The sequence below is a fragment of the Acanthaster planci genome, linkage group LG15 (genome assembly GCF_054643075.1).
Source record: "Acanthaster planci isolate LZ-2023a linkage group LG15, COTS_SCS, whole genome shotgun sequence".
NCBI lineage: Eukaryota > Metazoa > Echinodermata > Asteroidea > Valvatida > Acanthasteridae > Acanthaster > Acanthaster planci.
This window is the reverse complement of record NC_141791.1, coordinates 3,954,730-3,971,994: the sequence shown is the minus strand read 5'-3', so window position 1 is coordinate 3,971,994 and position 17,265 is coordinate 3,954,730. Positions and strand designations below refer to the sequence as shown.

General features: G+C 42.6%; 2 protein-coding genes across 8 annotated transcripts; both read left to right on the top strand.

Annotated features, from left to right (window-relative positions):
- The first annotated feature begins 896 nt into the window (after nucleotides 1–896).
- On the top strand, nucleotides 897–5,700 carry LOC147796602 (uncharacterized). Its single transcript, XM_087146629.1, has one exon. The coding sequence runs from the start codon at nucleotides 2,396–2,398 to the stop codon at nucleotides 3,923–3,925; it is 1,530 nt and encodes a 509-aa protein (XP_087002755.1). The 5' UTR covers nucleotides 897–2,395; the 3' UTR covers nucleotides 3,926–5,700.
- A 138-nt stretch (nucleotides 5,701–5,838) lies between these two features.
- LOC110988224 (uncharacterized) lies at nucleotides 5,839–16,576 on the top strand. Of its 7 annotated transcripts, XM_087146800.1 has the most exons (4): nucleotides 5,839–7,814; nucleotides 7,929–8,558; nucleotides 9,443–9,574; nucleotides 14,490–16,576. In XM_087146800.1, exons 1-4 carry the CDS (start codon nucleotides 6,863–6,865, stop codon nucleotides 14,774–14,776), a joined length of 2,001 nt encoding a protein of 666 aa, XP_087002926.1. In that variant the 5' UTR covers nucleotides 5,839–6,862; the 3' UTR covers nucleotides 14,777–16,576. The 7 variants fall into 7 exon arrangements, 6 of the variants coding, with proteins under 6 accessions (XP_087002926.1, XP_087002925.1, XP_087002924.1 ...); XR_015427866.1 differs by having other exon boundaries at nucleotides 5,839–8,558; nucleotides 9,443–11,940; nucleotides 14,490–14,544; XM_087146799.1 differs by having other exon boundaries at nucleotides 5,839–8,534.
- The last annotated feature ends 689 nt before the right edge of the window (nucleotides 16,577–17,265 follow it).

The window sequence follows — 17,265 nt, the reverse complement described above, 5'->3', positions numbered from 1 at the left end:
TCCAGTGGGTACAGTCTACGATAACTCAATATTCACCTGTTACATGACCAGTACGGCATATCCTGGTGTCATCAGAAATTGCTCCATCAGTCCAATCATCTTTCCCTGGATAACACCAGAGAGCACGGGCACACACCGAACAACTGATGTGAGAACCACTCGAAGACAGGTAACGTTCAGACATAGTCCCACAACCAGCCCAACGTCCACACATCCAACTTCCAAGCCCGTCGAAACTACTCTAAATGTAGTGGGGACTGAAGGTGAAACATCTCCATATCTCACAAACACCCCAAAGGACAAAGGTCATGAAAATTCAAACAGCACTGGTGCCTTTGGCCCTGTATGAAGACATTTGAAGACGTTTCTTTTCAGAATTTCTGAGATCGCCCTGTGATAGCACATGGAGTTTGGCTTTGTGTTAATAGTCGGTTTCATACGTATGTTCTGTTCTTCGGTAATACACTTATCCCACTGTCCAAGCTGCTCGAGATCTCATTATAAAATTTCACACGCATAATGACAGCTTTAAGGCAAAACGTAAGAGTAAAAAATCTTTCTTTTTTTTGCAGGCCCAGATTATCCAGTAGACAGAGTAAAATGTACTCGCTAGGTTGAAGCTTTTCTGAGATGGAATATGGAAAGAGAGAAGCACACTGTGGGGTCTTTGTTGGCCCTTCAATTTCTAGTATGCCCCGAATTTTTACAGCTTAGGCCTACCATCAATATGAAATCCGAGGCTCAGGTGCTTGTTGTCAGCGCTACGACATTTCGTGCCGGTACCTAAGACTGAGAGGGGCTGTACAGAAGCGTTGGGTCATAGACTCAACGGTAAACTGAGTCTGGCCCTGGTCTGCAATTTTAATCTCGAAAATAAGATATTTAATTTTGATATAAGGTAAGCTTATACTTAGGATAAAATCTTTTGGGTGCGAGGATAAAGAAGTTTAAAGACAATGGAAAAAAGTAGATAAAAGGTTTATTGACTGACAACTCAAAACAGCATTACCAAAAGCACTCGCGCTTATTTTCAATATGGATTTTATGGTTTTTGTTTAATCAAAAATTTCAGTTACATTGTTTCAAATTGCAAGATTACCCCCAGTAAGTGTTTATTTGGTGAAGATGACCCACGTTGAATTTGTTTAGGATATTTCGTGTAGAAAATAAAGTGGACTGAGGCTTCCACAACTAAGACTTTGTAGTATTATTCGTGGGGGATAATGTGTGCGTTTTACCGTTGTGCAATCGAGTGCGTTCGGAGAAGGAGGATAATGGAGCTAAGAACGGATAGGAGCTTCTTCACACCGACTTTTCACGGGCAATTAGACTTCCACTTGATTAATATAATCAGTGTCATCTGTGGATAGAAACTTATTGCCAACCTTCGAAACTCCAGATAGGCCTATTGAATGGCGATCTCTATGCTGAAAAGAATTTAAAACAGGATGGTGTTACGGGGCAGACCAAGGCACTCACGAGGTCGACGCTTTCACTATTAGCAGAAAGAATCCAGCCGGGGTATAAGGGTCCTGCACTACAACTACACCTTTTTTCTTACCTCGGTTCTGGTCTTGTTGATCTGGCCAATTTGAAATAATCCACTGACTATAACCTACATATACTAGCATTTTTAGGAAGCAGTTTATTTCCAAGAGAAAAAGAGACCCCTGAATGTTTAGAGTTGGTTCCTTCACTACTTTTGTTCATTTACAGATATTCCTCTTTTTAGACCTGTTGGTTTGTTTCGACGTGAAGAGCATTTCCATATAAGAAATGTCCCAAGGCTTGCAACCTTACGACCAAAATGTCCAATCCTGCATTTCACACGCTGGGAACAAGACAAACATTATGGGGTCTCCCCAAACCTATTTCTGTCCAAGGTTGGGTCCAGAGGGGGGAGGCAATGCCCCTCATCTCCCAAAAGAGCAAATGGGGGGTGAATGAAAGAAAGAGGCTTTTCTTGGTCTGTTTGATTTCCCCGCCTTCCAAAAGCGTGCAAAATTCCCAAATCCGCCATTGAAAAGCGATGTGTTTTTCAATTACTTTGAATATCCTTTATGTGCGTTTTGCGCTGCGTGAACAGCAATCGGTTCAGTGGAAATGAAAGCTGAGGTCAAAAAAGGAACGAGGAAACAACCCCCAAATAGGTCTACAGGAAATCGTACACAGGTGTGTAGAGAATATTACACCTGAACATAATGCTACATTTCCCAATGAGTTCATGTCTTTAAATCTTCGCGATGAACTGAAGAGATACGTAGAAAAAGATAACATCTAACTAAATAACTGAATGGCAGACTGTGGATAAATTTGAGTACTTGTCATTTTTATGTGGTAAACACCTGTATAGCCGCTGTTAGTCTTAACTGACACTTTGGTGGAGAGAACAAAAATGGCTAGTGTGGCATTTCTCCGTGCATCGCTGATCGTCTCAATTGCATCCATAACTACAGCGTTCACAATCACACCCACAACTGATGCAGTGACCGTCCGGAGAGGAGAACAGTTGCAGATGTCGTGTGACATCGGTCTTGAAGCTGGTGACACTTTATCTGATATACAAGAGGTGCGATGGTTCCGCGGATCAAATAATATGGTTCTCTATGGATCCCTTGATGTCTCACGCTGTAATGCTGGCGTCTTCATGTGCAGTAACGAAACTACAATAGATGGTCGTGGAACGCTGTATTATTCAGTTACCAGAGGGAATGGTGGAGCATCAACTACCGGAACATTAACTCTGACCATTTCCAGTAGCTTGTTAGAAGACAACACAACCTTTCATTGTGCCTTTTTGCCAGAAACTCAAAAAAGTGCAGAAATACATGTGACCGTTAATTATCTCCCAAGCACAGCTTACCCAATCTGTGCCGTATCGTCAATCCAATCTGAAGCTTTGACGTATGTTTTAGTTTGCTCTTCTGACAAAGGCCAGCCAGTGGTTTCTCTGGAGTGGACAACTTTGGTCGATTCATCCAGAATGTCTCTCTCCAATACAACAGTCGTCTTGAGGAATCAAGTTGAGAACACTCTGCCTCTCACTTCACTGGATGCCTACAATAAGCTAGTATTCACCTGTTACATGACCAGTACGGCATATCCTGGAATCAGCAGAGATTGTTCCATTGGTCTATTCACCATCTTTCCCTGGATAACACCAGAGAGCACGGACACATCCCGAGCAACTGACGTAAGAACCACCCAAAGACAGTGGACGGTCAGGCATAGTCCCACAACCAGTACAACGTCCACACATCCAACTTCCAAGCTCGACGAAACTATTCTGAGTGTACTGACCACTGAAGGTCAAAGTTTGCAGTATCCCACAAACACCCCAAAGGACAAAGGTCATCAAAATTTAAACAGCCCATTCGCAGAAACTACAATCTCTCCAATTATCCCTACTGCTGTTGTCACCAAATCTTTTCCTGATGCTTCCAGCAGTACCGTTTCTATTGTAATATCGGCAGTAAGTGTAGTTATTATCATCACACTCCTGGCCATCATAGCGTACCTCGTCGCATCCAGGAGGAAGTTACAGAAGATTCTCAAGGAGAATCAGTCATCGTTGCCTGAAGACTTTCAAGATCCAAGAGACTTAGCAGTACACATAAATAGAAGCTTTGGCACCAGTGATGACGGCCAGCAGCAAAGAAGTGGAATGTCTTTACGAATAACAGTTCAAGATCGGCTTCCTGTCAACAGTGCAAACTCGTCCCCAGGACCGAATCACACGTACGAGACCTCCATCCTAGCAAATAGCACACCCGTTCCTGCAGATGATATGGACCACAGTACTGCTCAAGCCAACATAAACGACGGATACACTCCTTACATCGTGTCAGAAGACGGGGAGAACAGCGCCACCCAGAACACTGCCGACACTGGTTACATGCCTCTGGCCCTGTATGAAGACATCTGAACACATTTCCTTTCAAAATCTCTGAGATTGCCCTGTGATAGCACGTGTAGCTTTGCTAAGTGTAAGGCAGTTTATTTCATCTGTGTGTTCTGTTCTTTAATCATACACTGTTTTCATTTTAATTCATCCCCTGTCTAAGCACCTCGAGATCTCATTGTAAACTTGCATAAGCATATGAGAGCTTTAAGGCAAAATGTAAAAATTGAAAAACTAAATTCGCTTTTTGCGGCCGCGGCAGAGCCAGATTATCCAGTAAGCACAACAGAATGTACTTGCTAGGTTGAAACTTTTCTTGAATGGAATATTCAAAGAGAGAAGTACACTGTTGAGTCTTTGTTGGCCCCCAAATTTCTAGCATCTCCCCGAATTATTACAGCTTAGCGTCAATGTGAAATACAAGGCTCAGGTGCTTATCAGCGCTACGCAATTTCGTGCCGGTGCCTAAGGCCGCGAAGGGTTCTTCAGAAGGGTTGGTCCATAGAATCTACGGAAACGCTGAATCTGGCCCTAGTCCGCGATAACTTGTGCCGGGATTAAGGCGGAGTTTTACAAATTTCGAAAATAAAATAATTCATTTTGATATTTGTATAAAGCTTTCGTTTAGGATAAAACCATCTGTGTTCGAGGATAGCTAGAGACGTTTAAAGTCATGGGGGAAAGTACCGGTAGGTTGAAACGTTTATTGACTAATAACTCGCAAACTGCATTACCTAAAGCACTCACAATAGAGCCTGAAAGTAAAAGGTCACGCAGCGAACTTCCGGAACCCTTGCACGGTCTGCCTACGGGAATTTTACATTGGGCGGTCCTATCACGTTCGATAATTTTTTGGAAAAATAATTCCTTACTGAAATCACCCCATGAAATACTCACGTTGGGATTTTACCTTTGTCTTCCTCAAGTAAGACTTTGGAAAATTTACCTGTAGGCTAGATGGGTAAAAAACGAATTTTATTAACGACCTTTCACGTCCGGCGCGGCGATATCGTACCTAGGTCTCCTTGTTCATGCACGTTTGTTTTCACTCGCCGTGCTTTCTTGAAAACGAAATTGTACAACCTTGCAAAGATTTACCTACCTGCAGTCGATGGTTCAAGATGCCGTTGAGTTGACATCACGCAGTTGTTGTCAGCAAAGATTAGATAAGATATTAGAATCTTTCGTAAAAGTAAAATATTTCTTTATGTTTATTACCTTATAAAAATTATGAAAATGTGTATAATATTTTGGTATGTTTTTATTTCTGCTTTTACCCACAGACTACCATAAAATTTTCAAATGTTCATCTGCGTACAAGACTGCCGCATTGCACTGTTCTTCATGTACATGTATTTTAGATTTTCGGAAGTGATGGGTCAATTTTTGGCAGGATATTTCTCTTTTAAGTCAGGTAATTTTTCAGCTTCTATAAATTGATATATTCGCAAATATTTTTCAAAGCCCTTTTTCCAAGTTGGATTTTTAAGAAGAAATTAAACGAAAAAATATTACAATTTTTGAAATCAGTACAGGTTTTTCCTATCCAAGGGTTCCGGAAGCGCGCCAGCAGGGGTCAACTTTCAGGCTCTGTTAGTTCTATGGCTTTTATGGTTTTCGTTTAACCAAAAAATTCAGCAAAACTGTTCATCAGTAATTGTATGATTAGCCACGGTAAGTGTTTGATTTGAAAAGGAATGACCCACATATTTACGAAGGTGAAAATATCAACCCGCACTGAGTTTGTTTAGGACATTTCGTGAAGAAAATAAAGTGGACTGAAGCCAATAAGAGAGTTTGTGGTACTTATTCGCGGGGGGGGGGGTAATGTGCACGTTGTACAATCGAGCGCGTACAGAAAGGGGGGTGGCTGATGGAGCTAAGACGCATAGGAAGACCTCCACCTGATTATGATATATTTTGTATCCACTATCATCTATGGAATCAAACGTTAGTGCTGACGAAGGTTACCGATTTTCATGGGAATAGACCAGAGGTTGAGTGGCGATCTCGGCTAAACAAAATCTAAAACAGGATGGCGTTACGTTGAAGCGGACCCTACTACTCACGAGGTCGATGCTGTCACCGTTAGCAAGGGAGAATCCAGCGAGGGCTAACGGGTCCTGCACTACAAATATACACTTTTGTCTGACCCCGGTTCTGGTCTTGTTGATCTGACCAATTCCAAATAATCCACTGACTATGACCTACATATTAGCATTTTGGGGAAGCAGTTTATTTCCAAGAGAAAAAGAAACTCGTGAATGTTTTATAGAGTTGATTCCTACACTGTTTCTGTTCATTTAGCCGTTCTTGTAGGCCTGTTGGTTTGTTTCAACATTAAGCGCATTTCCATAATAAGAAATGTTCCCAGGCTTGCAACGTTACTGCCACAATGTTTGATCCCACTGGGAACATGACAAACATTATGGGTTTCCCCCGAACCTGTTTTTGTCCAAGGTTGGGTCCGGGGGGAGGCAATGCCCCTCATCTCCCAAAAGAGCAAATGGGGGGAGTGAATGAAAGAGGCTTTTCTTGGTCTGTTTGATTTCCCGCCTTCCAAAAGCGTGCGAAATTCCCAAATCCGCCATTGAAAACCAATGTGTTTTTCAATTACTTTGAATATCCTTTATGTGCGCTTTGCGTGAACAGCAATCGGTTCAGTGGAAATGAAAGCTGAGGTCAATAAAGGAACGAGGAAACAACCCCCCAATAGGTCTACAGGAAATCGTACACAGGTGTGTAGAGAATATTACACCTGAACATAATGCTACATTTCTCAATGAGTTTATGTGTTTAAATCTTCGCGATAAACTGAAGAGATACGTAGAAAAAGATAACATCTAACTAAATAATTGAATGGCAGACTGTGGATAAATTTGAGTACTTGTCATTTTTATGTGGTAAACACCTGTATAGCCGCTGTTAGTCTTAACTGACACTTTGGTGGAGAGAACAAAAATGGCTAGTGTGGCATTTCTCCGTGCATCGCTGATCGTCTCAATTGCATCCATAACTACAGCGTTCACAATCACACCCACAACTGATGCAGTGACCGTCCGGAGAGGAGAACAGTTGCAGATGTCGTGTGACATCGGTCGTGAAGCTGGTGACACTTTATCTGATATACAGGAGGTGCGATGGTTCCGCGGATCAAATAATATGCCTCTCTATGGATCCCTTGATGTCTCACGCTGTTATGCTGGTGTCTTCATGTGCAGTAACGAAACTACAATAGATGGTCGTGGAACGCTGTATTATTCAGTTACCAGAGGGAATGGTGGAGCATTAACTACCGGAACATTAACTCTGACCATTTACAGTAGCTTGTTAGAAGACAACACAACGTTTCAGTGTGCCTTTTTGCCAGAAACTCACCAAAAAGCAGCAATACGTGTGACCGTTAATTATCTCCCAAGCACAGCTTACCCAATCTGTGCCGTATCGTCAATCCAATCTGAAGCTTTGACGTATGTTTTAGTTTGCTCTTCTGACAAAGGCCAGCCAGTGGTTTCTCTGGAGTGGACAACTTTGGTCGATTCATCCAGAATGTCTCTCTCCAATACAACAGTCGTCATGGGGGATCAAGTTGAGAACACTCTGCATCTATCTCCAGTGGGTACAGTCTACGATAACTCAGTATTCACCTGTTACATGACCAGTACGGCATATCCTGGTGTCATCAGAAATTGTTCCATCGGACCAGACATCGTTTTCCCGTCTTCAACACCCAAGGCCATATCCACTTCGCCTGAGGTTGTCAGTAGATTGCAAGATATGACCATTAGCACAGGATGCGCTTCATTAACCAGTACTACCAGTGCCCCCGATTCCGGGATACCTGGGCAAGGCGGGAATAACACAACAGCTCCTCTTGGCCAAACCCAGGACTCGACGGCCACATCGGGTCAAGGTAAAAATTCTCTGACACCGTCCGTAGTTTCAACTCTTTCCACCAACGATCATGCACAGCCAGGTTCGACCTATGACACCACTCCCTCACCACGTTTCATTACATCATCCCCAGGTACTGCTATCTCCATGCCGGCTTCATCACTCAGTGTCACAGTTATTGCTGCCGTGGGAGGCGCTGTTGGTGTCATCATCCTGATTCTCTTCATCATCATAGCGTGTCTTGTCGCATCAAGACGAAAAACGGAGAGGCGCGGACACAGGGAGGAGTCGGAACTCATCTACGAGAGTCCAATAGCTGCCACCGATCATCCCTCGAACCATGCGGGGGACCGCTACGTCAACGTCCCGCTGGAGACCATCGTGCACAGCGGTCCGGCAGCCATACCTCACCACTACCACGTTCCACCATCAGGAGCAGGTGGGTTACTGCCCGAGTACGCCCAGGCTACTCCGCGCAGTCAGCGGCACAAGCCACAACATGACTACTCCGTATCCAATCCGGACAATCCACCATCACAGGCAGGCATGCTTCCACCTGAGTATGCCGAGGTTAAACCGCTAAGTCAGCGGCGCCAGCCACCCCCAGAGTACGCCATGCTCGACCCAGACAATCCACCACTGAAGATAGAAGATGATGGATACTCATATGCCGCCGTGCAGGAGGAAAAATGCAGAGCTTCGCCTGACGGAGAGGAAAAAGCCGAACAAGAATGGTCAGGTGAAAGACCACTTGATGGCAAAGGTTTGTCAAATTTACATTTGTGCATATGAAATATTTCATTTTATTCCTGCAAATTATTTCAGCTTGGCAGAAAAAGCTCGTACATCGAGTAAATTTCTCCAGCAATTCTTGCAGGTGCTACAACACTTCGAATGTATACGTGTTGATATTTCTGCCATCAAACTTTTTTTCGGTTAGGAATTCTTTTTAATGAAAGTGAAGCCTGAATCAATGTTTGACTTTAAGTGGGCCTTTTTTCTTTTTAATCTTTTTAAACTTGAATATTCATTTTTCCCACGACCCTTGTGCTGTCTGATTGCAATAGATCAACCACTCAAAATCCACCAGGACGCTAAAACCAGTCACAGTCATGCTCGTACAGTTATGACTATCCGTCCAGGATTACACGGACATACGGACTTACCAGAATTTTTTTCTGAGGGGTCAATTTTTTTTGTGCGAGGTTTACTGTATTTGTTACCATTGTTGAGGCCATTATGCATGCAAATATGACCCCTACACACGTGCACCTCTAAAAAGTAATGCAAAAAGGGGCACCGAAGTCGATAGGTATCACTAATCAATCAAGATGAAGATTGAAGTCCAGGTGAAGAGGTTCCTGGAGGGGCTGTAAGTGGAATTTCCGCCGGCGATCACGCTACGCCTAAGGGCGACTGATCCAATAAGTCACAATCGCCTAGTGAATACGATGCCAAGATTTCTTGACAGATACGAAGTCTTCCGTGAATAATAAAACCATTATTAATTCCCTCTTGTAAGAGCTGCATGAATATTCAGTATTAAGCCAGGTTAAACTATACCCTAATTTCCCTCTTTCAGTAATGCTAATTGTTCGTATCTTTACCAGTATTACTTACCGCTTGTTTCCTTTTATGCGCTCACAGGTGAAGAGAGTCAGAGTGGGGCAGCGTCATACCCATTTGGCGAATACGCTGAAGTTGGGCAGGACTTCAAATCAGACTCGCCCGAATCAGAATGTCTGGATATGGGCAAGAGCACGAGAGAAATAAGTAAAGGTGAGGAAGTTGTGCCTGATTTTGTGGACAATATCCTGTACGTGGATTCGTCGGACGAAGCGCTGATCAGGGAGCAAGCTTTCGTCAATGAAAGTTTGGTGACCTCAAAGAAGAAAAAGAAAGGCAAAGAAAAGCCAAGACTCGATCCGTTTTGAAAATAGATATACAACAAAAAGATCCTGATATTATGGTGGTTTTTATTTTTGCGTCCTTTTCTAATAATCAAGAGATAATTCATGTAGTTCTTCTTCGTCTTTGATTGACGGTTAACTACATGTAATCTTATCATCCTGCTTGCCAATTTTACATGTTGTAGCTTAACTGAAGCGAAGTATTTGACTCATATAGAATCAGGACGTGCAGGCATTAAAGCATGTCAACAAGCTAATTATTCAGAAAAAATATTTACAAATGTAAAAACTTGAGGAAAAACTGTCGCTTTAAAATATTGGATTGCACGAATTGTCAAGTTTTGAAAAAGTATGTAGAATATCATAAAACTATTTTGACTGTACATAAGCAAATAAAATGTTATACTCGGTAAGTTCTTTCTATATCACAAGTGCCTTATAAATGTATACAGGGGCAGATCCAGGGGCGAGCGGGCGCATGCCCCCCTTTACCCCCCAAAATAAATACATAAATAAAAAGAGAAGAAAACGAAGGGGGGAAGAAAAAGGTGCCCAGCCCCATCAATGCGACAAAGGCATAAAAAACTAAGTTCTGCTTCCCAACTGCCGTAAGGGCTTCTCGCTATGCCAGGCGCTCGCGGGCGTTATACCATTGCTGCTTTAGTGCACGCCCCTTCCTTTTGGAAAATCCTGGATCCACCCCTGGTATACTTCAGTTTTCCCACCAGAATTTGTGATTTTGTTGTTCATTCGGTAATTTCGGCTTATTAATATATTCAAAGAATGTTTATGACAGTGGCGTTTTATTCCTGACAGATATTACAGCAAACAGTGTAAATTGCTAAGAAATCAGTGGCGTCTCCAAGTGTCGGGTACGGGGGCGCTGTCCATTTTTCCATTTGTCACAGACTCTTCAACAACAAGGAGATTGTAGTATTGTTTCAAGGATGTTGCTGCTAAATTAGAGGCAACTCGTGGGGGGGGGGCAACTCACGCCCTCTGGATACGCCACTACTCAAAATCTGTATGTGCAAAGATTCACATATCCTTCCGCATTTAGTCAACTCGTACTGTTTAATTGTACCCAACTATTATACAGAGCGTATCAAAAAGCAACCAAATTTATTTTGAATTTTGTGGCTTGGCTTGGACCAAGTTTCAGTTAGAAATGCCAGCATAAATCCTATTCAATTCTTCCTCTCTGCTATGAAATGTTATTACTAATGAATAGGCCAGATGTGGTCGTAATGGAGCAGGTGAATCATAACATATCTTAGGCCTAATGGTTACAATGTTTGCAGAGAGACATGCTACAAAAGTAAGTTGTTATTATCAAGTTCACTCAATTTTTTTCTAACTTGCAGTAGTATAAGATGCCCTGATTATTGCAATAAACTTGGTCCAAAGCCCACTTTGTCCCATTGTCCAAAAATAATGATTGTTCAGCCACCCATGACCGTGTGTGGATAAATAACATATCATTGGAAAGAGGGGATCTGCAGCTTAAGGCGCTACTAGTCAATTTGGTGTAAAACTAACACAGTCTTCACAAAATTAAAAATAACCTTTGCTGCGTTTTTTGTGTGGATACGCTCTATATTCAGAATCAAAATCATGGAGGGGCTGACAGAAATGATTAAGAGAATGATGAGAGAAACTTTAGATGAGAGAAAGGAAACAGGACATCATATTTAGCAACCTGAAGTTCGTCCTCTTCCGTTGCGGTCTGTTGTCTTGTGTGTTGTTCTTGTACATGCACTGTTCAGGCATTCACTGTCCCGCTTCTTCAACTTCAATGATTTTCCTTCTATTTCTGAATTCATACTTGTACCTTTGACGGCAGTTTGACGGCATTTCCTCAAGACTGCAGTTTGTTATTTTCAAGTAATACGAATTTCTATCAACCACACTTTTTTTGCTAAATTCAACGTGTTTTGGTTCACTCACAATACTCTTTTCATACAGTCTGTGCAAGGGATGAACGGTTCAGTGAAACTGAAAGCCAAGGTCAGAAATGGATTCGAATGAGGAAACTCAACGCTGAAAACAGCTCTGCGTTTTATGAAAGTAGGCATTACACAGGAACATATAATATGATAGACAGTGCAAAGAGATGCATTTAGCTCCTTTCATGTGTTCAACTCTCCAGTTTTATTTATCACAGACTTGATGGGTGGAGCAAGATGCAAAAATTGCGCCCATTTGGAGAAAAGAGTTCATCGAATGTGATACAACGTGAGTGGCTGTTATTCTATTTATGTTGTATGATATAAGCGGTACAATTAAGTAATCATCTCTGACGTTTCACAAAGATGGCGAGAGTAGCAATTCTCAATTCAGCACTGCTCGTCTTGCTTCGTGTGACCGTGACTACATCATTAACCATTGCAGCAACATCTGATGCACTGACCGTCCGCAGAGGGGAGCAGTTGCAGATGTCGTGTGAAATAGATCTCGATGAGGACAGTGAGACCCAGACTTCCATAACAGCAGTACGGTGGGAACGTGGGTCAAACACACCTCTCTATGAAATGTCCATTACATCATATTGCGTTACTGTTAAGAGGTGTAATGCGACTACGGTGGATAACCGTGGCACGGTGCAGTATGTTGTCAATGACATGAACATTGGAATATTGACTCTTACACTTGACAGTAGCATGTTGGAAGACAACACAACTTTCCGTTGTGCCGCCCTCTATAAAGACCTCCCCAACAATAACAAACAAAAGTCTGCGCCAATATCGGTGACTGTTTATTATCTCCCAGACATAAGTTACCCACAGTGCAACATATCGCAATATCTGTCTGGTTCCATGCCGTCTGTTTTACTGTGTTCATCTGAGAAAACTCAACCAGTTGTTTCCCTGGAGTGGACAGCCATAGTTAGTTCAACCAGGGTGTCACTCCCCAACATCACAGTCGTTGTCGGTGATCAAGTTGAGAACACTCTAGATCTCCAATCATTGGATACTTCCTACAACAACTCGATATTTACCTGCTATATGACTAGTATCGCCTATCCTGGTGACAGCAGAAATTGTTCCATTGGGCCAGTTTCTATCTTCCCCACTGCAACACCGGTACCCGAGGCTACGACCACTGCACCTGAGTTTACCGGTAGATCTCAAGATGCAACAACCTCTGTAATATCCCCAGCGACTATTACCACTATACTGTCTTTATCAGTTAGTATCACAGTCATTGCTGCCGTGGGAGGCGCTGTTGGTGTCATCATCCTGATTCTCTTCATCATCATAGCGTGTCTTGTTGCATCAAGACGAAAAACGGAGAGGCGCGGACACAGGGAGGAGTCGGCACTCATCTACGAGAGCCAAATAGCTGTCACCGATCATCCCTCGAACCATGCGGGGGACCGCTACGTCAATGTCCCGCTGGAGGCCATCGTGCACAGCGGTCCGGCAGTCACACCTCACCACCACCACGTTCCACCATCAGGAGCTGGTGGGTTACCACCCGAATACGCCCAGGCTACTCCCCGCAGCCACAGAAAGCCATCTTTTGAGTACACTGTACCCAATCAAGACAATCTGTCATCACAGGAAGACGTGCCTCCACCCGAGTACGCTGAGGTTACTCCACGTATTCATCGGCAACAGCCACAACATGACTACTCCGTAGCCAATCCGGACAATCCACCATCACAGGCAGACATGCTTCCACCTGAGTATGCCGAGGTTAAACCGCTAAGTCAGCGGCGCCAGCCACCCCCAGAGTACGCCATGCTCGACCCAGACAATCCACCACTGAAGATGGAAGATGATGGATACTCATATGCCGCCGTGCAGGAGGAAAAATGCAGAGCTTCGCCTGACGGAGAGGAAAAAGCCGAACAAGAATGGTCAGGTGAAAGACCACTTGATGGCAAAGGTTTGCCAAATTTACATTTGTGCATATGAAATATTTTATTTATTCCTGCAAATTATTTCAGCTTGGCAGAAAAAGCTCAAAAATCGAGTACATTTCTTCAGCAATCCTTGCAGGTGCTACAACACTTCGAATGTATACGTGTTGATATTTCTGCCATCAAACTTTTTTTCCGGTTAGGAATTCTTTTTCATGACAGTGAAGCCTGAATCACTGTTTGACTTTAAGTGGGCCTTTTTTCTTTTTAATCTCTTTAAACTTGAATATTCATTTTTCCCACGACCCGTGGGATTGATTGCAATAGACCAACCACTCAAAATCCACCCCAGGACGCTAAAACCAGTCACAGTCATGCTTGTACAGTTATTACTATCCGTCCAGGATTACACGGACATACGGAATTATCAGAATTTTTTCTGAGGGGTCAAATATTTTTCGTGCGAGGTTTACTGTATTTGTTGTCATTGTTGAGGCCATTATGCAAGCAAATATGACCCCTTTACACGTGCGCCTCTAAAAATTAATGCAAAAAGGGGCACCGAAATCGATAGGTATCGTTTATCAATCAAGTTGAAGATTGAAGTCCAGGTGAAGAGGTTCCTAGAGGGGCTGTAAGTGGAATTTCCGCCGGCGATCACGCTACGCCTAAGGGCGACTGGTCCAATAAGGTACAGTCGCCAAGTGAATACGATGCCAAGATTTCTTGACAGATACGAAGTCTTCCGTGAATAATAAAACCATTATTAATTCCCTCTTGTAAGAGCTGCATGAATATTCAGTATTAAGCCAGGTTAAACTATACCCTAATTTCCCTCTTTCAGTAATGCTAATTGTTCGTATCTTTACCAGTATTACTTACCGCTTGTTTCCTTACATTCCTTTTTATGCGCTCACAGGTGAAGAGATTCAGAGTGGGGGAGCGTCATACCCATTTGGCGAATACGCTGAAGTTGGGCAGGACTTCAAATCAGACTCGCCCGAATTGGAATGTCTGGATATGGGCAAGATCACGGGAGAAATAAGTAAAGGTGAGGAAGTTGTGCCTTATTTTGTGGACAATATCCTGTACATGGATTCGTCTGACGAAGCGCTGATCAGGGAGCAAGCTTTCGTCAATGAAAGTTTGGTGACCTCAAAGAAGAAAAAGAAAGGCAAAGAAAAGCCAAGACTCGATCCGTTTTGAAAATAGATATACAACAAAAAGATCCTGATATTATGGTGGTTTTTATTTTTGCGTCCTTTTCTAATAATCAAGAGATAATTCATGTAGTTCTTCTTCGTCTTTGATTGACGGTTAACTGCATGTAATCTTATCATCCTGCTTGCCAATTTTACATGTTGTAGCTTAACTGAAGCGAAGTATTTGACTCATATAGAATCAGGACGTGCAGGCATTAAAGCATGTCAACAAGCTAATTATTCAGAAAAAATATTTACAAATGTAAAAAGTTGAGGAAAAACTGTCGCTTTAAAATATTGGATTGCACGAATTGTCGAGTTTTGAAAAAGTATGTAGAATATCATAAAACTATTTTGACTGTACATAAGCAAATAAAATGTTATACTCGGGAAGTTCTTTCTATATCACAAGTGCCTTATAAATGTATACAGGGGCAGATCCAGGGGCGAGCGGGCGCATGCCCCCCCCCCTTTACCCCCAAAAATAAATACATAAATAAAAAGAGAAGAAAAAGAAAGGGGGAAGAAAAAGGTGCCCAGCCCCATCAATGCGACAAAGGCATAAAAAACCAAGTTCTGCTTCCCAACTGCCATAAGGGCTTCTCGCTATGCCAGGCGCTTGCGGGCATTATACCATTGCTGCTTTAGTTCACGCCCCTTCCTTTTGGAAAATCCTGGATCCACCCCTGGTATACTTCAGTTTTCCCACCAGAATTTGTGATTTTGTTGTTCATTCGGTAATTTCGGCTTATTAATATATTCAAAGAATGTTTATGACAGTGGTGTTTTATTCCTGACAGATATTACAGCAAACAGTGTAAATTGCTAAGAAATCAGTGGCGTCTCCAAGTGTCGGGTACGGGGGCGCTGTCCATTTTTCCATTTGTAACAGACTTTTTAACACCAAGGAGATGGTAGTATTGTTTCAAGGATGTTGCTGCTAAAATTAGAGGCAACTCGTGGGGGGGGGGAACTTACCCCCGCTGGATACGCCACTACTCAAAATCTGTATGTGCAAAGATTCACATATCCTTCCGCCTTTAGTTAACTCGTACTGTTTAAAGGGAGTTTTGCCTTTCCAATGGTGAAAAATGGGTCGCGGACTTTACGGTTTAATCAGCGATGTACAAAAAAATACCCCTGTGGTAGTTTTTTAATTGCGTAGATATGTAATTTAAGGAATGTCTAGGCACACGTTGGCTTTTGTGTTTTCGCGCCACACATCAAGTCTATTGTCTGCTTTTTGTGCAGATTCCTTCCCTACATATTAGAGAAAGACTCTTATGATTCTGACAATTGTTCGGTAGAAAACGCCCTCTTTGGAAAAGTGCATGCCAAGACCACTTGATCACAGTATCTAAACAAGTAAGAACAAAAAAAATCAAGGCTGAGTCCAGCTTCCCAGAAGCGAGAGATTCAACAGCGGATGGGAGGGGAGGGGTTGAAGTCCGCCCTTAATAACCGACTCTAAATATTGATTGAGTCATTTGCAATAGTTTAAGACCACCTGGAATTTTATTGGTATTTCTGTCACTGGGCCTTCATGACATTGTCTCATTGAATGATTACTCAGCATGTTTTTACAAACTTAAATAACATCAGTTTAATGCTATTATACCCATTTGAATGATTTTTTTTGCAAATGCAGGTCTTGTATATGAGATTTTGTCTGCAAGGCAGCATGAGTAAAAAAAGCCAGTCTAAGTAATCGGAAACTAGTAAATATTTCAAATCATGGAAATAGCTGTTTTAACCAAGATACTAAGGTTACACATTGAAAATAAACATAAGTTGCCATGCATGATTGATTGGTTTAAGTTTGTTTTTTCTTCAGATTAATGTAGTTTGCAAGTGGGGTCGCTGTTGGAGGAGGCGGGTCCGCCCCTGGATCCGCTAATAATGTAGTAGTAATTTTATTATGGAGCATTCACTAGATGCGCTAATGCTGTGATGTTTTGGCCCACCGATTCAGGAAATGGACTTTGGGATCCGTTTGATTTAATTCGAATTAAGATTATTAACCCTAACCCCCTAGGGTGTGTGCAAACTCATATTAAAATTGGAGGATTCAGGACTTTTAGGGTTACGATTGCAAATAATAAATGAAAAAAAATCATGCAGTTCGTTAACACAGTATATTCAAACCTTACAAAAAATAGCATTTTTGAGCTGAAGGCTCTGCGCACTGGAAACAAAAGGAAATGAGAGAGAATTTGAAAACTTATGCGGTGTTGGCCAAGCATTCAGGCGCACGGACTCCTAAGCATCGCAATGAATGGCAGGTACCGGCTTGCATGCGGGCCACTTAATTCTGGGTTTTCGGCCCACCACACATCCTCCATGTCCATCCATCTAAACCGAAAAGAGCAGCAGTGAAAAAAGGGGAGGAAACAAGACAAGTTTTGGCCTCCGAGTCTCGAATCCGATAATTATTATATGCTACTAAAGCGCTCACTTCACCTGGTCTTCGCGGACAGTACCAGCAGCAGAGCT

Excerpts from the sequence above, each read along its gene's own strand:
- LOC110988224 (XM_087146798.1), top strand. The coding sequence starts at position 6,863 with ATGGCTAGTGTGGCATTTCTCCGTGCATCGCTGATCGTCTCAATTGCA. Across the intron at positions 8,559-9,442 it reads AAGACCACTTGATGGCAAAG|GTGAAGAGAGTCAGAGTGGG; the intron begins GTTTGTCAAATT and ends ATGCGCTCACAG. Across the intron at positions 9,575-14,489 it reads CACGAGAGAAATAAGTAAAG|GTGAAGAGATTCAGAGTGGG; the intron begins GTGAGGAAGTTG and ends ATGCGCTCACAG.
- LOC147796602 (XM_087146629.1), top strand. The coding sequence starts at position 2,396 with ATGGCTAGTGTGGCATTTCTCCGTGCATCGCTGATCGTCTCAATTGCA.